The 26,163-nt window shown below is 39.8% G+C and overlaps 1 protein-coding gene across 17 annotated transcripts in view; it reads left to right on the top strand.

The window, feature by feature from the left end:
- Positions 1-26,163, top strand: part of LOC130907881 (protein unc-80 homolog) — an 89,950-nt gene that overhangs the window by 12,556 nt on the left and 51,231 nt on the right. For 7 of the 17 annotated variants that reach the window (XM_057823457.1, XM_057823410.1, XM_057823440.1 and 4 more), the window contains exons 8-23: positions 5,097-5,505; positions 6,549-6,765; positions 6,903-7,043; positions 7,201-7,469; positions 10,502-10,822; positions 11,061-11,192; positions 13,713-13,860; positions 15,057-15,107; positions 15,519-15,667; positions 19,333-19,496; positions 20,190-20,288; positions 20,442-20,650; positions 24,530-24,636; positions 24,753-24,906; positions 25,420-25,592; positions 25,660-25,872. In XM_057823457.1, the coding sequence (XP_057679440.1) occupies positions 5,097-5,505; positions 6,549-6,765; positions 6,903-7,043; positions 7,201-7,469; positions 10,502-10,822; positions 11,061-11,192; positions 13,713-13,860; positions 15,057-15,107; positions 15,519-15,667; positions 19,333-19,496; positions 20,190-20,288; positions 20,442-20,650; positions 24,530-24,636; positions 24,753-24,906; positions 25,420-25,592; positions 25,660-25,872 (2,956 nt within the window). The remainder of the gene's footprint in view (positions 1-5,096; positions 5,506-6,548; positions 6,766-6,902; positions 7,044-7,200; positions 7,470-10,501; positions 10,823-11,060; positions 11,193-13,712; positions 13,861-15,056; positions 15,108-15,518; positions 15,668-19,332; positions 19,497-20,189; positions 20,289-20,441; positions 20,651-24,529; positions 24,637-24,752; positions 24,907-25,419; positions 25,593-25,659; positions 25,873-26,163) is intronic. The other 10 variants (XM_057823498.1, XM_057823513.1, XM_057823506.1 and 7 more) reach the window with 5 other exon arrangements.

Genomic DNA, 26,163 nt, shown 5'->3' with positions numbered 1-26,163 from the left:
GGACGTCCAAAAATTTTCCCATTCATTTTCAATGGGAATTTTTTTTTCCCCTAAATCAACAGGAAATGACCAGATATCAATAGGACGTGTACCCCAAATGTCCCCGATTGCATTGACGCTTATGGAGGGTGCTGCCATTGACGGCCATGGACGTCCAAATTTCCCATTAATTTCTAATGGCATTTAATTTGTTTAATGCCATTGATAGGCATGTTTGTCCATTCTAGTGATAGCCTTGGGCGGGGCTACGATCTGTATAGCCACACAGGAAAGACCAGGTGTAATTTCTCCCGAAATTGCAGTTTCTAGTTATTAGTGTTATTAGTTGACTAGTTACTTGAAACAGTACCCGCCATACTATTTGCCCCTCGCACACGAAAGCGGTCAACATGGTTCTGAAAACATTAACATTTCTTTGGACGTTCAATCTGATTTAAACGTCTCTAAATGATTCTTGAAACAAAACATCTTAGGTGTCATTTTTTGGTTTGGTCATGGTTTTTAGTGCACAGCTCTCTGTGGCGTGCAATCATTTCTGCTACTGTGATTAATGCAGCTTAGTCATCCCACCCCGCCCGCTGCACATCTTTAGCACACTCAGTACCTGCTGATGCTGAGGCAGTTTCCATGGCAACCACTGGCTGCCATACTGCTCTTACATTGAACCGGGGGGGATGTGAGTGTCTCAAAGGGGCTCAGGGGGGGCTGTCAACCTGTATCCGTGGCAACCCAGCACACAGCAGCAGGAGAGACGGTGAAACATGACACAACCTGCTTAAGCTGTCTGCTCCCAAAGTGATTCATGTAGATATCGACCATTTCTGTCCTCTCCATTCATTACAGCCGCCAAGATTAAATGCCGTCCTCCATCTCTCGCCCTCGCTCTCATGGTATCAATATGTTTCTCCTCACTGAGCGGTGCTCGATACGCCTTGCAGCTCCCCAACTGCTGACCTTCATTTTGCCTTGTTAATAGTGGACTCACGTAGGCTGAACTGATCATGCTTGGAAGAGGACTGGCTGTTATTCACAACCCTACTTTGACGCATGTTTTTATATGAAGCAGTGTAGTGGGATTGATAATGGGATGAAATAAGCGTGAAAGGGTTTCATCCGCAACATGGTGTATGGTGGTATGACATGAACTGTAATGAAATACACAGTTTGTCTTGCTTCATGTAGTATTCACACAGTGAGGCCAGTTTTTTTATTTTCATGTGTGCATGGGAACATGAGATGTGATGATTGTATTTTTTATTCCAAGTTACAGTGTTTACATGTGTATGGATTATACGGCTTACAGCAGCATTGTTGGTAACAAAACAACATGTTTCGGTAAAGAAAATCATTGGGGGGGTATTGATTTACCATACCGTGTATAGCAGGGGTGGCCAACCCTGGTCCTCGAGAGCCGCAATCCAGCTTGTTTTTCATGTCTCCCTCCTTTAACACACCTGAATCAAATGATCAGCAAATCAGCAAGCCTCGCAGTTGCCTGATAACAATCCTGATAATTTGATTCAGGTGTGTTGGAGGAGGGAGACATGGAAAACAAGCTGGATTGCGGCTCTCGAGGACCAGGGTTGGCCACCCCTGGTGTATAGTATGTCCCCTAAAGTCACCCTTCAAAAGCAGTTTTTACTCTGTATACTCTTTTATACTATTCACTTTCCCAATTTGGTGGTAACTTTGCTCTAAAATGGAGTATATCATCACCCGCTTAGTAATTTGGTATTTTATAACAGTTGTCAAAAAAAAAATACTATGATGAAATACTACAATACTAATAAATAATACTATACCATACCAGACTATATTATAATACACTATTACTATTCTATACGATACGCTACGATACAATACTTGAATACACCATACAGTACTTTGCTGTACTGTACTGTACTGTACTGTACATTACTGTACTATACTATACCAAAATGAAAAAATTTGGGGCTTTGTTGTGATATTTTAGATGTTGAAGTGAGCATGAGTACATAATGTACAGGTATGTCCACAAACATTATGATACCGATTCATAACTGCTTTTGGACAATAAGCCATTGGACAAGATGATGGCAAATATCACACACATACATTTATAATCCTTTGTTTCCAGTTAAAGTCTTTAGGAAGGTGTGGTGCCCGATTGGGGATGCAAGGTGGGTGTCCAGGGGGCGGGTGGCCTACCTCTTAAGTCATGCACTCTTCACTTGGCAATGTATATATATGTTTCATTTTGGGCACCTACACACTCATTCAGGTTTGCGGGGAGAGTCGGAATGGGGCTGTACAGTCCCCGTTGATTTTAATGCATCATACACTGAGGGTGTGAGGCGGGGTGATGTGACAGTTGCCCTGCCGCTGCCGGCCCTGCCAATTCCCACACCTCTTTTAATGCACTACATGCATTATACTCCACGGGGGAGCTATGACGAGATTGTCGGTGCCAGGACTAGCGATCAAGTAGTTTAAAATAGGATGTCAACATATTCACACTAACAGGTGATTTTCATAATACTTTACTGAGTTCCCCACCTCACACTGCTGAATTGTGTACGCTTCAACCCTTCTCTTTCTCCACATTTATCAGCAGAGTAACGCGTTACTGTAATCTGATGACTTTCTTTTAGTAACGAGCAATCTAACGCGTTCATTTTTCCAAGCCATTAATCTGATTAAAGTTAGTTTCCTTAGTGCCTATGCGTTACTATTTTGTAGGGCTGTCAAACGATTAAAATTTTTAATCGAGTTAATTACAGCTTAAAAATTAATTAATCGTAATTAATCGCAATTAATCGCAATTCAAACCATCTATAAAATATGCCATATTTTTCTGTAAATTATTGTTGGAATGGAAAAAGACAAGATGGATATATACATTCAACATACGGTACATAAGGACTGTATTTGTTTATTATAACAATAAATCAACAAGATGGCATTAACATTATTAACATTCTGTTAAAGTGATCCATGGATAGAAAGACTTGTAGTTCTTAAAAGATTAATATTAGTACAAGTTATAGAAATGTTATATTAAAACGCCTCTTAATGTTTTCGTTTTAATAAAATTTGTAAAATTTTCAATCAAAAAATAAACTAGTAGCCCTATTCTGTCCTCAATGTGTGTGAGTACACAAATTGACAGATAGCGAACATAAGTTCCAAAAAGAAATCAGACGGTGTGGCAAAGTTGCATGGGCTTTACTGAAGTCATCTCTTTTTGACAGGAGCACGTTTCTTGTATTTTTGTAAAACTGAAAATAACAAGGCAATGTGTCAATAACTTGCATAAATCACAAAAGAACATAAAATGTACACACGTGTCCATTTGAGCAGTAGCACTAGCCAATTAGCTCACAAGCATCTAACAATGTAACTGCATTTCACCATATATGTGAACAAATTCAAATACACATCATCAATAACTATCTAATGCTCATGAATATAAACAAAGGAGGAATATAACTCACAAGCGATGCACGTATTAGACACAAACAGTGTGATGGGGCTATGAGAACTGCCACTGAATACTGGATGCGGACGTTAGCTGGTCTGAATAGCACTGTCTATTAGTGTGAGTTCGCGTCAACATATAATCACGTCCGAAAAGCGCGCCGAAACCCAAATAATCAGCTGTACTGAATCGCCAGCAGAGGGCGACATTACGCCACATAAAATATGCAAGTCACACCCAAGCGCCAGCAGAGGGCGGAAAAACTCCATAAAACACAATTAACAAGTTGGCCTTTCACTGTACTGACATTTAAATCTGTCTGAGCGGGCCTAGTGCGTTAATTGCGTCAAATATTTTAACGTGATTAATTTAAAAAATTAATTAACGCCCGTTAACGCGATAATTTTGACAGCCCTACTATGTTGTTGTTGCCTCATAATGTATGTAGAATGAAGAATACTGTGGTCATGTACGAAGAGCATTTGAATAGAAAATATTGCTCTTAAGTTTGAGAGCGACATATTACCATGCTGTGTGAGGGCTGTCTCCCACGGCGGTCAACAACATAGTCTGGCTACCTCGTCAGAATGCTAACAGTGAAAGGCAAAAGAGATAACACAAACGGCTGCATTTGCTCACTGGAAATACAGTACAGCCATTACTTCACAATTCTGTCCAGTTACGACAAAAATATCTCCATGCATTGCAAATTTTGCGCTGACTCAAAAAGACTGTCGACCGCTTAAAACTCGACATTCAATTCAAGGAACAATTACTGCACAACGCGATATAATTCGAAACAAAGGCTAGGCTACAGGTAACGAGACAGCCAGCACTTCTAATTTGAAACCAGCCTTTGTGTACATTTTATAGTTACAGTTTGTAACCACAGGTGGACTTTTACTTTTGTGGGAGGGTGGGCAAAATATGTTGATGACTCTGAAAAAAAAGTCAGAAGTTTGGACACACCTCATCATTTTTGTGTTTTATATATTTTCACTACTATTGTAAATTCTCACTGAAGACATCAACACTATGAACGAACATGTGAAATTTTGTGGCAAAAAAAAGTGAAATAACTGAAAACAGGTTTTATATTCTACATTCTTCAAAGCATCCACCCTTGGGGTGTCTCCAAACTTTTGGCCTATATCAGGCCTCCCACATTGTGTCCACGGGCAAATAAAATTGGCTAATCACTATGTTCACAGGTAGCATAGGCATTTAATGTTTTTTTTTTTTTTTTTTTTTCTCTCTGTCTGCCTCCTTCCTTTCTGCCACCCCATAACCCCTTCCTGCGCGCTTCTTTCTCTTAATAAACAAAGAAAAGGAATCACAGATTTTCACAATTTTTATTTTTAACATTATTTTCTGGGGTGAGGGGCAATATTGAATACCATCCATCCATCCTTCATCTACCGCTTAATCCGGGGTCGGGTTGCAGGGGCTGCAGCTTTAGCAGGGAATGTCTAAAACTACATTGATAACGTAATTACAGTTTAAATAGAGGCATCATTTGCTATTTTGCAAATTGACGAATTGTAGACAATCACAGATAGAGAGTTGGCTGCCTCACTTGCACTCCATTAGAATCCTACTGGCCTGATAAACTATTCATTCCCGATTGCCTTGCTTCCAGGACATCAGCCCCCGCTGGCATACCAGTATCACTGTCTCAGCGTGCTCGCTACGCCACCTACTTTGATGTTGCGGTCCTGCGCTGCCTTCTGCAGTCTCACTGGACTGAGGAGGGGGTGCACTGGGCATTGATGTACTACCTCCAACGGCTGAGACAGATTCTGGAGGAGAGACCTGAACGTGCGCCAGAACCGCTCGTCACTCCTCTGCCACGCCCGCGAAGCAGCTCCATGGTGGCCGCCACCCCTTCATTGGTCAATACCCACAAAACACAAGATATGAGTCTTAAATGCAACGAGGAGGGTAAATCTCTGAGCACTGAGACGTTCACCAAGGTATCCTTAACCAACCTTCGGCGCCAAGCTGTACCTGACCTTTCATCTGACCTTGGCTTGAATATCTTCAAAAAGGTCAGACACACACATTCACACTAGGGTTGTTCCGATCATGTTTTTTTGCTCCCGATCCGATCGTTTTAGTTTGAGTATCTTCCGATCCCGATATTTCCCGATCCGATTGCTTTTTTTTTGCTCCCGATTCAATTCCAATCATTCTCGATAATTTTTCCCGATCATATACATTTTGGCAATACATTAAGAAAAAAATGAATAAAACTCGGACGAATATATACATTCAACATACAGTACATAAGTACTGTATTTGTTTATTATGACTATAAATCCTCAAGATGGCATTTAAATTATTAACATTCTTTCTGTGAGAGGGATCCACGGATAGAAAGACTTGTGACTTTGCAGATTGTGACTAAATATTGCCATCTAGTGTATTTGTTGAGCTTTCAGTAAATGAAACTGTAGCCATGCCCAAATGCATGATGGGAAGTGGAACCATGACTGTGCGTAGTGCTACCAATTGATATATCTTCTCTGTGTTGGGAAATAACATAAGGTGTTAAGAAAAAGATCAATTGCTACCTTGCTTCCCCATATTGCTTCCCATGATATTTCTAATCGTAGGGAGAGGGATTGTAAGGCTTTAGCCAATTAAAAAAAAAGCTCCAAAGGCTGCCAAAATTCACTCTAATCATTTTACGCTGCCTTTTATCTTTCTATACAGGTAAAACGGCGCCATTACAGATTGAGCGCGACATTGCGTGAGTGGGCCGTGCAGCGCATGCATTAATTGTTAACGTGATACATTTTTAAAAACATTAATTACTGCCGTTATTGGGATTAATTTGATAACCCTACCTTAAACCTAAACTAAAGACTCTGGATGAGTGTAACACATTATGTCTGTAACTTTAAATACAATTAGAAAACGATTTATTTAAAAAATATACTGTATATATATATTAAAAAAAGGCATGGCCGATATTTTTTTGCCGATTCCGATACTTTGAAAATGACGTGATCGGACCCGATCGATCTGTAATTCACACCTAACATTTTTAATCCATTTCAATAAAATGAAACATTGCTTTTTTTCTCAGTTTAAAAATCGGCGTGAGGACCGAGAGCGGAAGGGGTCAATTCCCTTCCATCACACAGGGAAGAAGCGCCAACGCCGTATGGGCGTCCCCTTTCTGCTCCACGAGGACCACCTGGATGTCTCACCCACCCGCAGCACGTTCTCATTCGGAAGCTTTTCTGGCCTGGGCGATGATCGACGTACTCTGGACCGTGGGGGCTGGCAGGCCACCATCATGGGTATGCTCAAAGCTCTTAATGTTGTCAACAAAATAAAACTAAGACTCCCAAATCCTCAAACTCAGCTTTTAACCTTATTAATAAGAACTTCTCCTTCCAAGAATGAATGATTGGACTAGCCCCTCTATCTGTCACAGGTAAATTCACGCGTCGGGGCAGCACAGACACAGCCGCCGACGCCGACAGCCTGAGCACCAAACACTCGCATTCCCACCATTCACTTCTCCGAGAAATGCCCGACCACTCTAATAGCCACAGTGAGAACACCGTCAAAGAGGGTAAATAGACTGTCAAGTTCTGAACGTTTGAAATATATTTTCATTTGTATGAATAAATTTCTTGGCAGTGACTGAATGCATTCATTATTATTCTAATAAGTAAGACTCTTCTGTAATTGCTGTTTCTAACGATCTGCTTCTTTTCCTGTACCAACAGTTCGATCCCAGATCTCCACCATTACTATGGCCGCGTTCAACACAACCGTGGCGTCTTTTAACGTGGGCTATGCGGACTTCTTCACTGAGCACATGAAAAGACTGTGTAACCCTGTGGTGGTCCCAGAGATGCCTGTGGAGCCGCTGGCCTGTGCCAACCTTCCTCGCAGCCTGACTGACTCCTGTATTAACTACTCCTGCCAAGAGGAGGGTGACAACATCGAGGGCACCAATAACTTTGTGCTAAAGAATGGAATGTTGGATCTTACAGTGAGTAACAGCTTCAGTTGCAAAATTATTAAATACAGTTTGAGACTAAGACTGCATATACCAGTCCATCTAAAAAAAATACCATATCGTGATAAAGTTAATTATTTTCTGTAATATACTGATAAACACCTGATAAACGGTGTGGCATGGAGGCAATCAGGCCTGTGGCACTGCTGAGGTGTTATGGAGGCCCAGGATGCTTCGATAGCGGCCTTAAGCTCATCCACAGTGTTGGGTAGGTGTCTCTCAACTTCCTCTTCACAATATCCCACAGATTCTCTATGGGTTTCAGGGTCAGGAGAGTTGGCAGGCTAATTGAGCACAGTAATGACATGGTCAGTAAACCATTTACCTGTGGTTTTGGGACTCTGAGCAGGTGCCAGGTCGTGCTGAAAAATGAAATCTTCATCTCCATAAAGCTTTTCAGCAGATGGAAGCATGAAGTGCTCCAAAATCTCCTGATAGCTAGCTGCATTGACCCTGCACTTGATAAAACACATTAGATCAACACCAGCAGCTGACATGGCACCCCAGACCATCACTGACTGTGGGTACTTGACACTGGACTTCAGGCATTTTGGCATTCCCTTCTCCCCAGTCTTCCTCCAAACTCTGGCACCTTGATTTCCAAATGACATGCAAAATTTGCTTTCATCTGAAAAAAGTACTTTGGACCACTGAGCAACAGTCTAGTGCTGCTTCTCTGTAGCCCAGATCAGGCGCTTCTGCCGCTGTTTCAGTTTCAAAAGTGGCTTGACCTAGGGAATGCGGCACCTGTAGCCCATTTCCAGCACACGCCTGTGCACGGTGGCTCTGGAATCGGCCCTTCTCCAAAATCTTTGTCAAGGTGCGGTCACCTCTTCTGGTTGTGCAGCGTTTCCTGCCACAATTTTTCCCTCCCACAGACTTCCCACTGAGGTGCCTTGATACAGCACTCTGGGAACAGCCTATTCGCTCGGAAATGTCTTTCTGTGTCTTAGCCTCTTGATTGAGGGTGTCAATGATGGCCTTCTGGACAGCATTCAGGTCGGCAGTCTTGCACATGATTGCGGTTTTGAGTAATGAACTAGGCTGGGAATTTTTAAAAGCCTCAGGAATCTTTCGCAAGGGTTTTGAGCTAATTCGTTGATTCAGGTTATTAGGTAAGTAGCTTCTTTAGAGTACGTTTTCATGATATGCAAATTTTTTGAGATAGGGATTTTTGTATTTTCTTGACTTTTTTGCCCAAATCATCAATATTAAAACAATAAAAGGCTTGAACTACTTCAGTTGTGTGTAATGAATCTAAAACAGGGGTGTCCAAACTTTTTGCAAAGGGGGCCAGATTTGGTGTGGTAAAAATGTGGGGGCTGACCTTGGCTGACGTCCTTTACGTGGAACAATATATATAAGCAAATTATAGCAAGCCATTCTGTGTGTCACATTTGCTTTATTATTTTTTTAATTAATAACTTCCACAAAATCTTGCAACTCCTTTATAGCGTTCTCTTTCATCTCTTGGGCTGTTGCGAAATACTGCTACTGTAAAATTAAACTAGCTTTACAGTAAGTTGCTTCAATTTCCGCTGCGTATCTTCCCTGTAATCTTGTCGTACATGTCAGCGTGTCTTGCTTGGTAATATCGCCTCAGGTTGTACTCGTTAAAAACACCGACTGTCTCTTTGCAAATGAGGCAGACGCAGTTTTTGCGTACTTTAGTGAAGAAATAGTCCAATTTCCACCTATCCTTGAAGCGTCGGCCGTCACAGTCAACTTTTTTTGTTGTTGATTGATGCCGTTTTAGCTAATTGGGAGTAAAGCGTCACGCAGGGTACTGTTGCTTAGAGTGCTGCTGCCTTTTAGTGGGTAAATGAGGAGCAGCATTTAATGTGTAAGCTCTTTCATATGCTGGTAGCAGTACTGCTGACCGATTTATTAGGTCTGTGTGCGGGCCAGCCATTATTGATTTTATGACAGAGGCTGGGGGCCGGATGAAATTTGACCACGGGCCGCATTTAGCCCCCCGGCCGGACTTTGGACATGTCTGATCTAAAATATATGAAAGTCTAATGTTTATCAGTACATTTCAGAAAATAATAAACACAAATATCACAATATATATTATATATATATATATACATATATATATACATATATGTGTGTATATATATGTCTGTATATATATATATATATGTATGTGTGTATATATATATATATATATATATATATATATATATATATATATATATATATATATATATATATATATATATATATATATATATATATACATAGTATATCACAATATACAAAAACCCTCAAACAAACAGGCCCCAAATTTGGATAGGCATCATTTCTTGATTTTTTTTTTTTTTTTTTTTTTTTTCGGTTTCGGAATAAAAAGAGACTGTAGCTATAAAAATTGTATTTTTTTTCTCAGAACGTCACACATCATATTAAAATCCTATCTAAATTTGGAACCTGTCGTTTTTTTGGGGTCACCTTGCATGTCTGTATGTATAATGGCAGAAACAATTATTTTGATATTTGACTAATCACCAAATCAAGTTTTCGTTTAAGTCTACGAATCAGCTTATATATACAGTATACTGTATGTCATGTTATTAACTGTTATACTGCTACTATACTACTAACTGCATCATTGTTTTCCAAAACAAAAGCAAATGTCTTATTTTGATTAGTTAAAAAAAAAATAATTCTGGCTTTCATCAATAACGACAGAAATCAGAGAATATTTGATGCTCAAAGAAGAGGGCTCAGAACATAACACAGTTTCAGAGTCAATGTACTTTTTTTGTTCTGCATTTGTGGACATAGAATATGCGCCTTGTAAAATACTTCCACTTGTGTCAGTTTCCCTTGTTTTTTTTTTTTTTTTTTTGTTTTTTTTTTTTTTTTTGATTACTCATTTCATGATGATGCTTCAGAACTGAATCAACGTGTCAAAAATGTCTTGATAATTTTTTTAATAACCCTCTATATAAACAAATAAACAGCCCTTGTGACATGCTCTACCTTCTCTTGTTTGTCAGGCAGTGCTGCGTGCCCTCTATGCTGTCCTCAGCCATGACATCAGCTCTAGGATCTGTGATGTTGCGCTCAACATCATTGACTGCCTGCTGCAACTGGGCGTTGTGCCCGGGGTGGGTAAAAAGCTGTCCAAGCCTGACAACAAGGAGAATGAAGAGGTGCGAGCCAAGGACGCAGTTGGCCACAGCCTTGGAGGAGGAGGCGGGGGAGGAGGTGGTGGTGGAGATGGCGGCAGCGGAGGAGGAGGCGGAGGGGGGAGCGGCGGAGGAAGTGGCCAAGGAAGCAAGGATGATGTGAAGAATAATAAGGACAGTGACAAAAAGGTTTGTTTGACAGCACAGTCTTAATTACAAATTATACTGAACTTCTTGTTATTCTCAAGTAATTGACACCCCTCGTAAACAAATAAACTATGAACTAAAAATGAAATTAACCATGACAAAGTGTGGCATGAATAGCATACATTGATCTGACATCTGTTGTCCTTAAAATGGATTATTTGCGTTCTGAATTTGCTCATTTGCGTATAAACGTTCATGTCGGCGTCCTTGAAATACACAGGAAGAGAGTTCTTCCTTGAGCACCCACCGGCTGGCCCTCTCCATGCTCATCAAGATAGTCAAATCCCTGGGTTGTGCTTACGGATGTGGCGAGGGACATCGTGGCCTTTCGGGAGATCGCCTGAGGATGCAGGTGAGAATTACCCTCTTTGTGCATTTTCCTAAAATCCAACAAATTTGATAAATCTTTCACCACGTTTCTCCACTTTGTGTTGTGATGATCCTTCATCACATCCATAGGCGGAGTTTGACTTTTTGGGCAGGGGGGGCACAACATGTTGATGACCCCGAAACGCAGTGTCACAATAAAATAAACTCACAAGAATATTTATAATAATAAGTTGACAATGAGCGTTTTGTTTCCCATCATTCTTGAGGGGAATTCTAAATCAGGCTGCATAGGCAATACTTTTTGCCAAGATCGTCAACCATTGAATATGGTACCCCCGCCGGTGTTGTGCCAATGTAGTTACCCTAGTCAAAAAAAATAGTATCCCCTAGGCGGAGCCATATGGAGGTAGATTTGTGTCTTTAATATTCAATTTTTTTTTTTAAATGTTGTTTCAATCAAAACATTTTTGGGGGGGATTGAAGCATCTTTTTTGATTGAAGTAATGTTGATTTGTGTTTGGGCCTCATATTGGCTTGGCCGTTTTTGTCTTTATTATTCAATCAAAAAATAAGTTCAATCCAAAAAAAAAAAAAAAGGAAATTTCAGTCATAGAAAACTTTTTTTGAATGCGAAAAAATACTTCAGATTGAAAAATTTGCATTTGAACACTTAATTTTTCATTGAAAAAAGTTTTATTTGATTGAAGCAATCCTTTTTGTGTTTGGGCCATATTATGGGTAGGACATTTGTGTCTAAATCATTCAATCCCAAAAAAAGTTGCTTCAATCAAGAAAAAAAATATTTTCAATCAAAGAAAAAAACAATTTGAAAAATAAAATTGCTCTGCCCTAATTTTTTATTTTTTTATTTGAAAATTATATGCAAAGCAAATGACCGTCTAAGGTGCTAGTCACATGATCTGTTCGAAAAATAGTTTTGACCTATTATAAAAATGTATATTTTTTGTTCATTTCATTCATTTTTGTTGCAGTTATATTGCTTTACAACTTTTATATATATATATAGACCCTACTCACATGACGTCACAACCACGCCTCCGTGCCATATTGTCCGTCAACTCGTCATGTTGACGCATTACCGCTACGGAAATTCCTCCTATTATGGCGTGTTTTCGTGCTTTCATTAATAATCAAAATGATGAAGGCGTGTGTGGCGGTTGGTTGCAATAACAGAGAAGCTAGACGGAGAGACTTGAAATTCTACCGTATTCCGAGAGACCCGGAGAGGAGAGCGAGATGGACTGCTGCAATTCGACGAGAAAACTGGGCTCCAAACGATTACCACAGATTATGTAGTTGTCATTTTATATCTGGTAAGATGCATTTAATATATATTTAGAGGGTTTTGGGCTGACAACCACAATTAAGATCATTGCGAGGCTAATCACCGACAACATACAGTTTCAAATTCAAGATGCTTATTTCTTCCACCATCATTACATTTTGAATAATATTTAGCTGGTACCAAGTGGAAGAAGTTAAACAGGTGTGTCCAAACCTTTTGCAAAGGGGGCCAGATTTGGTGTGGTAAAAATGCGGGGGGCTACCTTGGCTGATTTACATAGAACAATATATTTAAACAAATTTTAGCAAGCCCTTCTGTGTGTCACATTTGCTTTATTATTTTTTTTAATTCATAATTTCAACAGTCTCGTCTTTGTGGCGTTCTCTTTCGACACTCGGGCTCTTGCGAAATACTGCTGCTGTGAAATTAAACTAGCTTCAAGTTGCTATAATTTCTCACTGCGTATCTTCCCTGTAATGTTGTCGTACATGTCAGCGTGTCTTGTTCGGTAATATCATTATCGCGTCACATTGAACTCTTTGAAAACAGCGACTGTCTCTTTGCAAATGAGGCAGACACAGTTGTTGCGTGTTTTATTGAAGAAATAGTCCAATATCCACCTATCCTTGAAGCGTCGGCCATCGCAGTCAACTTTTTTTTTTTTTATTGATTGTCGCCATTTTAGAAAATTGGAAGTAAAGGGTCACACGGGGTAATGTTGCTTAGAGTGCTCTTTAAAGTTTTTCAATCTTTCGTGAGAATAGGCTGATTTTGTGTGGACAAGATAGTTGTAGATATCAGGGTAGCAGATGTCAGGCAGAGAGGGCGAAGACAGCGGGTCGAAAAATATCGATTTAGGCATCAAATATGAATCTGGCGAATGGATAGATGAAGCTTTTCCACATAACGCCTTTTATGCAACGCATCCAATGAGTTTACAGCACCGGGGCTTCCATGAATTGCACTATAAATTGCACGACAAATTGAAACCATTGAGAATACGGATAAACAATGACGGACAATATGGCGGCCGGATACAGCGACACGTCATTCTGTGACGTTGGTGAGTAGGGTCTATAGGAAAGTCAATTTCATGCTATGACACTCTTTGGCCACGGGGGGGCCTGGCCCCCCTGATCCCCCCCCCCCCCCCCCCTTAAAATCCGCTTATGATCACACCCTGTCAAGCTCTGCATTTTCTCTTGTAGTTAACATTTTATATTTCTGTCCCGTCAGGCTCAAAACTGCTTGACAAACCTTTACAAGCTGGACAAGCTGCAGTTTCGCCAGACAATGCGTGACTATGTCAACAAAGACTCTCTGAATAACATTGTGGACTTTCTTCATGCTCTGCTGGGCTTCTGCATGGAGCCTATCACCGACAGTGAGTATGTGCAACCACATACGCACTCAGGATAGTTTGTGGTGACTTTCGGAGGCTGTTTTTGGAGGAATCAGTCAGTCAGCTTATGCCTCAATTTTCTTTCAGTTGGTCCAAATTATCAAATTGAATGTTACTTGATGTCAAGGTGAGTAGTAGGTTGAAGTTAAAAACTCATTCACCGCCAGCTTTCCCAGTGAACATGGTTATTTGAGTTCTATGGTCATGATGTCAAAGGCAGTGGAGGAATCTGGGACAGGATTTCAGTTATTTCTGTAAAAAAAAAAAAAAATGTTATGGTAATGAAAAAAAGAATCACTTGTCAATGGCCAATAGATTTGTACTTAATCACAAATTTGCAAGCTACTTGTTCTACTACTTTACATCCTATTTGTGATACATTTAAATTCATCTATTAATGAAATTGTGTTTCATTTTCCTTTATGTAAGGGTAGTTAATGCTACTGTATTTTAATTTTGGTCCTGACGGTAGAACTTGGAAAGTCAAGTTTTTCCTGAGGTGGTATTCGTATCAGGCATACCAAAAAACAAAGTCAACCACTGTGTAAAACCATCAGAATGGGTTCACAGCAATCCATAAAGAACTAATTGCTATATTTCTAGAAAAAAAAAAATCCTAAATGCTTTTTTTTTGTGACAACGCTTAATTGTTGTTCCCTTTGAGTGCTGTCTCTGTTTCTATCTGTTTGTCTACCTCCCACCACTGCTTGTTCCAGTCTTCCTGCTTCTGTCCTCCTTCGCATCACTTCCTCCTCCTTCACCTAGTGCTGCAGCCTTCCTTCAGTCCCTTATTCTCCCTTCCTTTGTCGCTTCCTTGCTCATCCATTTTCGTACACTTGCCAATTCAAAGCTTTGCCCATTACTTCTCTGTTCAACCAGTGGCATTACTGCCACACACTGAAATATGCTCTTCATGCCAATTCAGTTTTGCATTGACATTGTTTTTGTCCCTGCTTTATGACATCATATCAAATTTAAACAATATTGGCAAGTGGCGAACTGATGAGTGTTTTGATAATGCAAGATTTTTTTTTTTTTTTAAGATTGCGTGTATGTCACTTTTACCAATATGTGTCTCTTGGGTTCACCTCCCTGCGGAGGTCCTTTCCTGACACCACGTACATGTCTGTGCTGGCCTGATGACAATCAACCTGTGCCCCGCCTCTTTTCTCTTGCAGAGTACGGCAGTGCAGGTGAGAGGTCCAGGAGGGCGAAAAAACGAAACATCGGTAGATACACATGATGTATAATCAATAGAGCACTGATATTACAGATGTAATAAACATACCCACCTGAGCAGAACCTTCCTTAGGCCACTGCTTCCATTGCTGCCCCTCTCTCTCTGACCTAAAGTGACAAATCTCGCCTGCCACTCCAAATTTATGAATCATTGTACTTTAAGCCAATACAATTGCCACAATGTAGTTCAAGAGCAGGCCTTAGTCACTTGCATGTATTCCTTGGTCCTTACCCAGACTCCTTTTCAGTTTGCTTCTCCCCCCATATGCTATACAAACCCTTTTTCTTTGCCCCCTTTTTCCCCAACTTGTCATGCGGGGTAACTGTTTTTGTGTTATGTTCTGATGACTGAATCACACCCGTAAGATCCATGGTCTCTTCACCGTCCTTTTTGTTTGCAGATAAAGCGGGGTTTGGGAACAATTTCACCACAGGCGACAACAAGTCCTTGGCGCAGAACATGGAGGCGGTGGTTGTGGGTTGCATGTTCAAGTCGTTGATCACCCGCTGCGCCTCCACGACACATGAGCTTCACAGCCCTGAGAACCTGGTGGGTGCTGGTAATTCTGTGTCATACTTGGTCACAAGCTGAATTTGTGTATTTTGAATGATTACCATATGATGACTCTATTGTACTGTTTGTTCCTGAGTGCTCCTGATGTTTTTAATGGTATTTTTTTACTAAAGCCTAGTACACACACAAAAAAATTCAAACTTGACTAATTTTTGGAATGTGAGCTACAGTGTATCACAAAAGTGAGTACACCCCTCGCATTTCTGCAGATATTTAAGTATATCTTTTCATGGGACAACACTGACAAAATGACACTTTGACACAATGAAAAGTAGTCTGTGTGCAGCCTATATAATAGTTAATTTATTTTCCCCTCAAAATAACTAAAAATATAGCCATTAATATCTAAACCCCTGGCAACAAATGTGAGTACACCGCATTGGAACTACGTGCATCCCTAAATGTCCAAATTGAGTACTGCTTGTCATTTTCTCTCCAAAATGTCATGTGACTCGTTACAGGAGTGCTGTCAGCATTGCTGCAGAGATTGAAGATCTCGCATCAAATTGGTATGTTCTGAGCACTAACAGGCTGACCCCCCACCTCTTCAATCTCTGCAGCAATGCTGACAGCACTCCTGTAACGAGTCACATGACATTTTGGAGGGAAAATGACAAGCAGTACTCAATTTGGACATTTAGGGATGTACTGTACGTTTTTTCAAAGGGGTGTACTTACTTTTGTTGCCAGGGGTTTAGATATTAATGGCTATATTTTGAGTTATTTTGAGGGGAAAATAAATTAACTCTATTATATAAGCTGCACACAGACCACTTTTCATTGTGTCAAAGTGTCATTTTGTCTATGATGTCCCATGAAAAGATATACTTAAATATCTGCAGAATTGCGAGGGGTGTACTCACTTTTGTGATACACTGTACTCCATATCGTCAACCCTCACAATTTTTTCCCTAAGTCAGTTTTTTACAAAAACTTTAAATTGTTTGTAAAAATTTTTTTTTTTTTATTCAATCATGAAATTGTTACCTATTTACATTTCCTGAAAAATAAAAAAATGAGCTGGGCAATTATTTTAAGAAGGTATCGATATTGTGCATTGAGAAGGTCGCACATATCTTTTTATGTGATGCCATAATAAATACATTTTCTTTAAAATTCTACTCATAAAGCAACAAGAAGTAGGCGTGTGAAGAATTTTTGACATAATACATGCTAGGTCATCGTTTCTGTTGGCAGAGCAGCCAGTCGTCCCACTACTTTTGATCCCTTAAAGGGATCCACGGTTAGAAAGACTTGTTCTTCAAACGTTATGAGTTAAAATAATTTGATATTGAAACCCCTCTTGATGTTTTCGTTTTTATACAATTTGTAAAATTGGTTTAACTAGTAGGTTGCCATTGTAGTTGACGTCGCAGGGCGGTGACGTCAAATGGTTACCCTGCCAGGCTTCCAAAGTATAACTGTAGCGACATAAACATGTAATCTGTTCAACCCTTTCAATTTGAACCTGAGAGGAACATTAATGAGCATGACAGCACTGTCGATATTTCACAAAACGAGCAGCAAAAGCAAAATCAACAGGGAAGACGAGACGAGGGCAGGAAAAAAATGGTGTTCTGCCAAAATGTGCTATACAGGCGAAACGTCGTACAAGAGGCGAATTGGACATCCAAAGTTCTACCGTGCGCTTTCAGATTTTTATGTTTAGATGCATACAGACAGAACATACTAAAGATGCTTTAAGAAAATACTTAAACATTGTAATATCAAATAAGGATGGTTTAAAATTGCTACGTGACTAATGTGGTCAATGTGCTTTAAAGCTACCACAAGAAAACACAATGCTTAAAAGTAGGAAAGAGAAACACTTGCAAAACGTATTTTGAGGCAATGAAAAGGTAATAAAACACTCAATAAAAACACAAATAGTATGTACTCACAGCTTTTGACAAGGCAGTGGCAATCTACGTCATCACCCCAAGCGTCCATTGCGCGCTTAAAACATGGCGCCCTCCGTAGGTCATAACATGTACTAAATATTATTCATTCATTCATTCAACCATTCATTTTCTGAGCTGCTTATCCTCATGAGTGTCACAGGGTACTAAATATTATAGATTTGTAAATCAATGTGTTTCCAATAACATATTTAAGTAAAAGAGAACAATAGTGGCTTATTTAAGTCTACAAGTCTATAAGTCCGAGATTCCCTTTAAAAAGTGCAAGAGTACAGCTCACCTTTAGTTTTGATTAAACAACAACAAAAACTATTCATCCATTCATTTTTATGATTGCTGTTAGGCCTGCACAATGAATCTTTAGAACATTGCCATCGCGATGTGCGCATACGCAACGGTCCCATCACATGACGTGCGATTGTTTGTTTGTTTGTTTTTACACGCAAACTTTTGCCTTGCTTCATAAAAGCAGCAAGCTGCTCTTTCTGTCGTTGTTACGCTATGCTTTTAAATGTTATACTATGTTATACTTTTCACGGCCTCCTGGATTTCTTTTATATACAGCAACCAACATCATTCACAGATGAAACCCCTTACCCTGGATTAAACGGTATTGCCGTATTTGCCCGAATATAAGATGGCCCTGATCATAAGACGACCCCCTCTTTTTCAAGACTCAAGTTTGAAAAAAGACTTTTTGAACACCAAATTAATTTCTATACAGAAAATAATTACAGTACATCTGAAACAAATCATTATAACAATATATTTGAGAGAAAAAGCATGTTATTTTGCCTCATTCAAATCTTAATATCTGAACATTTAAATATGTAAACTAAAGTGCAATCACATTCGTAAATGAATGGCTTCTGGTTTTTGAAATGTAAATAAACCAATCTATTGTGATAAAACAACAAAATTGCAATAACTGCATTAACTATCAAAGTGAAGTCTAACTGTAAGTGTAGTCTTGAAACAAATCTGAATAAGGAAAAACATTGCAATAAAATAATGCAAACTGGTTAAACTAGTAGCTGAGAGCTGTCATGACAGAACATTGCTTCAATGATATCTAGCGCCATCTAGCGTCGTGAATGGGGAGAGTAGGTGAGATCTCTCACAACAGAACATCTGTGGATATAATGTCTGGACCGCGAATATAAGACGACCCCTCCCCTTTTTCAATCTTATTTCAATGCTAAAAACACTATCTTAATTTCAGGCCAATACGGTATATGAATACATTGTGATCATGCTGAGTTAACCAAAGTTTTCCCAAACAGAGCTATTCAAGTCAACCGGTAAAAATTCTTCTAGTTTTAATATCGCAAACTATATCGCAATACAGCGCAAACCTCCAAAACAAATGTCAGTTTTTTCCTATATCAATCAGCCCTAATTGCTATGCTATGCTCTTCCTTTGAGCTTACTAAGAATTCGAGGTCTGTCAATCCTAGTAACCGAACCCATGCTGTTGTCATGTAAACACTGTACAATCTCGATAACATTCGATAACATTCAAGTTAGAGGAAAGCATCTCCTAGTATTTACACACAGAGTTTGTAATTTCTCAATCAATATATGACTGGTTTATGTATGTAGCTTTACATATTTTTTATATACTGTATATATGTAGCTTTATATATTTTCACAGCCCAGGTTTCCCACTGAGCAGCCTCCTTTGGTTGCCATCTGACGCTTGGTTGTCACACTCCTTCACAGGGTCTGTACTGTGACATTCGCCAGCTAGTGCAGTTTATAAAGGAAGCTCATGGAAATGTTTTTCGTCGTGTGGCCCTGAGCGCGCTCCTAGACAGCGCTGAGAAGGTCACAGCTGCCAAAAAACCAGAGGATAGAGATGAGAGCAAATTGCAAGCACCAAGAAGGTACAGCAAAAGACATGCTTTGTTGAGGCTTTTCCTTAGCATTGAAAAAGTATGCTGTTTTACTAAACATTAGGTAGAAAACTTCCTCACATCCACTCTTGACCATCTCATTATTGCTTTCTGTGTTGTCTGTCTTGTTCGCATTTGTTTCTCCTTCATGAGAGCTCCATTTTTGGGAGCTAAATGCTGCTTTCTCTGTGTGCCCTTGGTGGGTCTTAACTCTCCGCATTTATGTATCTGTGTAGTTTGTCAATATCACCTTTGAGAAATGCGCAGGCAATCTGTCGTATAGTCTAAGCTGTTAGCAGTGGCTTACCAGTGAGAGGGAAAAAAACCCTCCAAGGAAATAGTAGTAGACGATGGTTGTCTTTACTTATAGGATTGATAATCCTATCCTATCACCTTTTTAGACCACATTTGCAATATGTGTGGAAATGGACAGAAAGCTGCAGTATACTTCAAACATGATTCTTTAGCATTCAGATTGGTACTTGGAGTCAAGTGAATGCTTAATTAAGCTTTAAGAGGCCCAATACTGATCTGGTACAAGAGTCCTAGGCAGCAAGGTGTAAATACCTTGCCTGGCTATTGGTCACCGAAGCAACATCACTGCATGTATGCTATTTTTTTAGCATTCTTAGATGGATGGGTGGCCTGAGCGCTCTGTTTGTTTGTTGGGGTGTGTGCGTGCAGGTCAGAGGCAGGTATGTCCGGGGTGAAGGGTCAGGTGTCCAGTGCTGCAGATGAGTGTCGCAGCTACATCTCCAGCAGACCCCCCCAGACCCCCGAACAGTGAGTGTTCACCTCACCACATCTTCACCCATCCGTGTCATGTCATCCGCCATCTCTCTGTTCTGACAACAATAGTTGAAGGTTTTTTTTTTTTTTTTTTTTTTTTTTGTAATATTTAATGGACCCCACTACGCTCTGTCTGTTTGTCTCCAGTGAGGAGCAAATCCCGGGAGCTCTGCTTGGCAGAAAAGACTTTTGGAGGAAGATGTTTAAGTCGCAGAGTGCTGCCAGTGACACCAGCAGCCAGTCGGAACAGGACACATCGGAATGCACCACCGCCCACTCTGGCACCACCACAGACCGTCGCTCCAGATCGAGATCCCGGCGTATTTCACTTCGTAAGAAACTCAAACTGCCCATAGGTAGGTGCAGCGACCTAGCAATATTCTCGAAAAAAAAAAAACTTTAATGACGTCTTCACTTGTATCTGTCCAAAACTTGCTTCATCCTGTTTTTCTGTAACAAATTCCAAATCATTACATTTCATCAAATCCAGTAAAGTCTCTCTACATCACACACATCAATGCATTCTCCCTTTTTATATGTTCCATTTTTACATATCAGCATGCCGCAGGACTACTCGCCTACCACTCACCTTCTCTGTCTTACGTATGTGGAAGTGGATCCATCATCTATCATCTTCATGTTGTCTTTGTTGGTGTTGCATCGCCCTCTGCATGGACTGTCAAGTTGTTTTTTGCAAGTCGTACAAGGCAGGTAAAGCTGGATGAAGGTTACTGCAGACAAAAAAAATCTCAATTTGAATTCACACTGTAAGAAGAACTGTTTAAAAAAAAAAAAAAAAAGATTTTACGATAAAATACGCGTACCTGTGATTGCCAGAATTGTACCGTCTAAAAAAACAAAACAAATGGAAACTGTCAGAAGTAATCAGTAAACAACAAAAACTACTATCGAACTACATTTTAACCATTGTTTAACAGTTGTAACTAGTACACATGTAAAAACCAGGCTGATGGTGGTAGAGAGTTAACCTTGCTGTCTTTCTTATTCTCCACTTTCCAGCTGGGGTTTGAATCCATGCACTCCCTGTGGCAGTCAAGCATGATGACATTTGAGCTAATAACACAATCTAGCTTCAGCTGCCAATACACCTTTAAGTTCTTAGGGAGTAAGATATTCCTAACCATCTCCATGCACAGTACCCGTTCTGACTGGTCTGCAGTAGCTCAGTAGTTTGCACGTTTGACTGCCACTATAACAGTGTTGCTTCGAATCTTTGTTGGAGAGGGGAGCGAATGTGAATTTGAGAGAAAGTGTAGCATCATATTGCCAAGACTTCAGAGCACAAAAATATAGCAATATTAAATGTTTACTAACATGAGTTTCATGTTTAGTACGCTACGGAAACCTATCGCTATATACAGTGGTATGAAAAAGTATCTGAACCTTTTGGAGTTTCTCACATTTCTGCATAAAATCACCATCAAATGTGATCTTTTTTCAAAATCACACAGATGTAAAAACTAGAGCTGTCCCGACTAGTCGACATAGTCGACGTAATCGATGACGTAAATCCGTCGACGAGCACAACATCCCGTCGACGGTTAATGAAGGGTTTAAAAAATATATGCGTGGAAAGTTAGAATATCGGATGCTCTGTTTGCAGGCGGGGAAAGCGGCACAAAGCCAAAAAAAGCGCACCAGAGTGTCCAAAACATCGACTTATTTCAAAGAAACAAAGGAGAGTACGCTCTTCTGTCCTGTCTCTTCAGTGCCAAGCTTGGCTGCACGTCGGCCGTGAATAAACACCTCAAGCGCCTTCACGCAGTTTGTAATTTTTTTTTTTTTTTTTTTTTTTCATTTTTTGTACACCAGAGGGTGCTGTCGCCGTACTAAATAATCATGTTTCATTGACAATGGGCCTATAAGTGCTATTAGTATTGTTCTTAATGCTAATTGAAAGGTTTATTTCATGTTATGGTTTATTTTATGGTATAGAAAATTATATAAGGTTAAAAGGTCATAAATATATACAGTATATACATTGATTGGACTCAAGGGAGAGATTGTCAATGATAAGGTAAAGGCAATTCATATAGGCAATTCATTGATATATAAATAAGGTTTAAAAGTAAAAAGGTGAAAAGTTTTTGTTAATTTCTAATTGTGTTGCTTTATTTGTGTGCACCGTAGCCTTTACGGTGTGTTTACATCAAGGATGGAATAAAAGTTGTAAACCATCAGTTTAAGAGACCATCTTTTCACTCGGGATGCTACACTAGTTAATTCTATCAGCATTTGAACTCATTGTTTATTTGTGATTTATTATTGTTATTTACGTGTTTATTTGTACTTTAATAAATGATTTGAGTGTTCCAATATGTTTTTTGTGAATTGATAAGCGTCAACAAAAATTTCATTGCTAAATTTGTAAAAAAAAAAAAAAAAAATTTAATTATTAGATTAGTCGACTAATCGTAAAAATAGTCGGCTGACTAATCGGGAGTAAATTAGTCGTTTGGGACAGCCCTAGTAAAAACAGTGTCTGGTTTAATTAAACCCACCCAAACATTTATAGTTTTCATATTTTAATGAGGATAGCATGCAAACAATGACAGAAAGGAGAAAAATAAGTAAGTGAACCCTCTGCCTAAGGAGACTTAAAGAGCAATTGAAACCAATTTTTACCAAACAATTTAAGTCTGCTGTGTACCCAAACACTGATGAGTGGTTTAAAGCTATGCTGCCCTCTATAAAACACACACACCTGGTAAGAATTGTCTTGATTAGAAGCATTGTCTGGTGTGCATCATGGCTCGGTCAAATGAGCAGTCTGAAGACCTGCGATCAAGGATTGTTGGTTTGTATAGTGCTGGCAAAAGATACAAAAATATCTCTAAAAGTCTGGATGTTCATCAGTCAACAGTCAGATAAGTTCTCTAAAAAAGGAGAGAGTTTTGTACTGTTGCTTCTCTCCCAAGAAGTGGCCATCCACCAAAGATGACGCCAAAAATTCAGCTCAGAATACTTAGAGAGGTAAAATTCAACCCCAGAGTGTCTGCTAAAGACTTACATAAATCACTGGCACAGTCAAATATCTCTGTGTGCACTGTGCACACATCAACTATATGTAAAACTATGGCCAAGAACAGTGTTCATGGGAGGACTCCACGGAATAAGCCAAAGCGGTCTAAAAGAACATTGTTGCTCGTTTAATGTTCGCAAAAAGGCAATTGGGCACTCCACAGAAGTTTAGGCAAAATATTTTGTGGACTGATGAAACCAAAGTTGAATTGTTTGGGAGTAACACACAACGTCATGTGTGGAGGATAAATGGAACAGCTCACCAACATCAACCTCATCCCCACCGGGAAGCATGGTGGAGGGAGCATCATGATTTCGGGCTGTTTTGCTACCTCGGGGCTAGGACAACCTGCAGCTATTAATAGAACCCCATTGAGATGCTGTGGCATGACCCAAAGACAGCAATTCATGCACATCAGACAATGCTTCTAATCAAGACAATTCTTACCAGGTGTGTTTTTTATAGTTGGCAGGACAGCTTTAAACCACTCATCAGTGTTTGGGCACACATCAGTCTTAAATTGTTTGGTAAAAATTGATTTCAATTGCTCTTTAAGTCTCCGTAGGCAGCGGGTTCACTTACTTATTTTTCTCCCTTCTGTCATTGTTTGCATGCTATCATCATCAAAATTTCCAAACTACAAATGTTTGGCTGGGTTTAGTTAAAGCAGACGCTTTTTTTCATCTGTGTGATTTTGACAAAGATCAGATCACATTTGATGGTGATTTTATGCAGAAATGTGAGAAATTCCAAAAGATTAAGAGACTTTTTCATACCACTGTAGTTTTCACACGTGTTTTACCATTTTCCTTTGTTTTTATACAGTAACATTCCAGCAACCAGTTTCCAGTATTTTACTGTAAATTTAACATGTTTTTTTTTTTAACAGTGTACACAACGACACCTTGACACCTTCTTTCATAATTGGTGTCACCAAAAGCATAATGAAAAGGCAAAACATGTCGCAATTTAATCTTTAATTCTCACTGAGGTTTAATCAGGTACTTTAGAATTCAAAAACTCTGGATTTATCTTCCCCCTTCAAAAGCTCCTAGTGCATTGTTGTGAATGTATGTGAATGCTGTCCGCCCTATTCATCCAGCCAGTGCATCCCATTAGGTGTGCTATCTGTCGCTTTGCCCTGCCTTCCTTCCACTGTATGTCTGAAGAAAACCTTATTCACTTTTTCCAGGCAATTGGCTGAAGCGTTCATCTCTCTCCGGACTTACTGACGGTGTGGAAGACCTATTAGATATCAGCTCAGTTGATAGACTCTCTTTTATACGACAAAGTTCAAAGGTTTGTAGGATGGATGCTGCTTTCCTTTTATTCTGTGGTATTATATTATATTATATCCCTTTTTCTGTATGGGGTTATTCATGTTTGTCTTTTCTAATCTTGTGTTGCATGAAAAGGTGAAGTTCACCAGCGCAGTCAAGCTGTCAGAGGGCGTTGCCACCGGGCCAGAGTACGGCAGGGATGAGGAAGAGAATTTCTTCAAGCGGCTCGGTAAATGGAGGTCTGGCAGGAGGAATCCATCCAAGCTTCACCACACAGAAGAGAAAGATGGTAGACCTCCCCCCAAATCCCGGCTGCCCCTCACCCACTTGTTGCCCCAGTGACCTCTACTTTCTCTCTCTGCGAACATATCATGTGATTTTCCATCTCATATCGCTTGCTTTTTCTTTTTTTGTTTTTATTTTGAAAGGTCTGGTCTGAGATTTCTTCAGCTGCATGAATGTGTTACCTCATGAAAAATCAGTCCCATTCCTCCCTCATGTGCTCTTACAGTAGACTGAATCTTTTTAACCATCTTTCTGCTGTGGTATGGTTCATACTGTCGCTTTTGCTGCTTTTAATGCTGTATATTGATTTGGATGACAGAGCACAGCTTTTTTATGTGACAGTCTTTACACGTGTCATCTCAGTAAATGCAATTAAGATAAAATGCTTTTGCAGTGATCATGCAATGAATGGCAACAACTGACCACAGTCGGCAACTACTCTACATCTCATTCGTCAGTGGCTGTCAAGTGTGTTCTGTGCATGCAATTATGGAAAATACATTTCCAATTTCTTCAGGACCCCATGGTTTCCAGGAGCGTCTTGCCGCCAGTCAGGAGGCCATAAAAAACAAAAATGTTGTGAACCTGGGTGCTATTCGACAGGGCATGAAACGCTTCCAGTTTCTGCTCAACTGCTGTGAGCCCGGGACCATACCTGACGCTTCAATCCTTGCCGCTGCTCTAGACCTGGTACTCGTCATCAGGCCCTTCATGCATTCCTGTAATTCATCTTGACTTTGTCCTTTGCTTTTACCAGGAAGCGCCCATCGTAGCTCGGGCATCCCTCTTTCTTGAATGTGCTCGATTTGTTCATCGCTGTAACCGTGGCAATTGGCCAGAGTGGATGAAGGGACACCATGTTAACATCACCAAGCGAGGCCTGTCCAGGGGGCGATCGCCCATAGTGGGAAATAAAAGGAATCAGAAACTCCAGTGGAATGCAGCAAAGCATTTCTGTCAGTGGGGAGATGTGAGTTCATTTGTGTTAAAGTGACATACAAAAATTTTGGTAAATGAACTTCATGTGAAAGACTTCCTCAAAGTATTTAAGTATGTGAAGTGTGAATTCTTAGATCTCTGCTAATTTACAAAGAAATGTTTAAACACAGGAAAAAATAACACGTACGAACATAGCAATTTTTAAAAGTCAGATACAGTGAAGAAAATAAGTATTTGAACACCCTGCTATTTTGCACGTTCTCCCACTTAGAAATCATCGAGGAGTGAAATGTTCATCGTAGATGCATGTCCACTGTGAGAG

This window comes from Corythoichthys intestinalis, chromosome 2, assembly GCF_030265065.1.
Source record: "Corythoichthys intestinalis isolate RoL2023-P3 chromosome 2, ASM3026506v1, whole genome shotgun sequence".
NCBI lineage: Eukaryota > Metazoa > Chordata > Actinopteri > Syngnathiformes > Syngnathidae > Corythoichthys > Corythoichthys intestinalis.
Note: the sequence above shows the minus strand (reverse complement) of the source record. Positions and strands in the feature narration are given on the sequence as shown.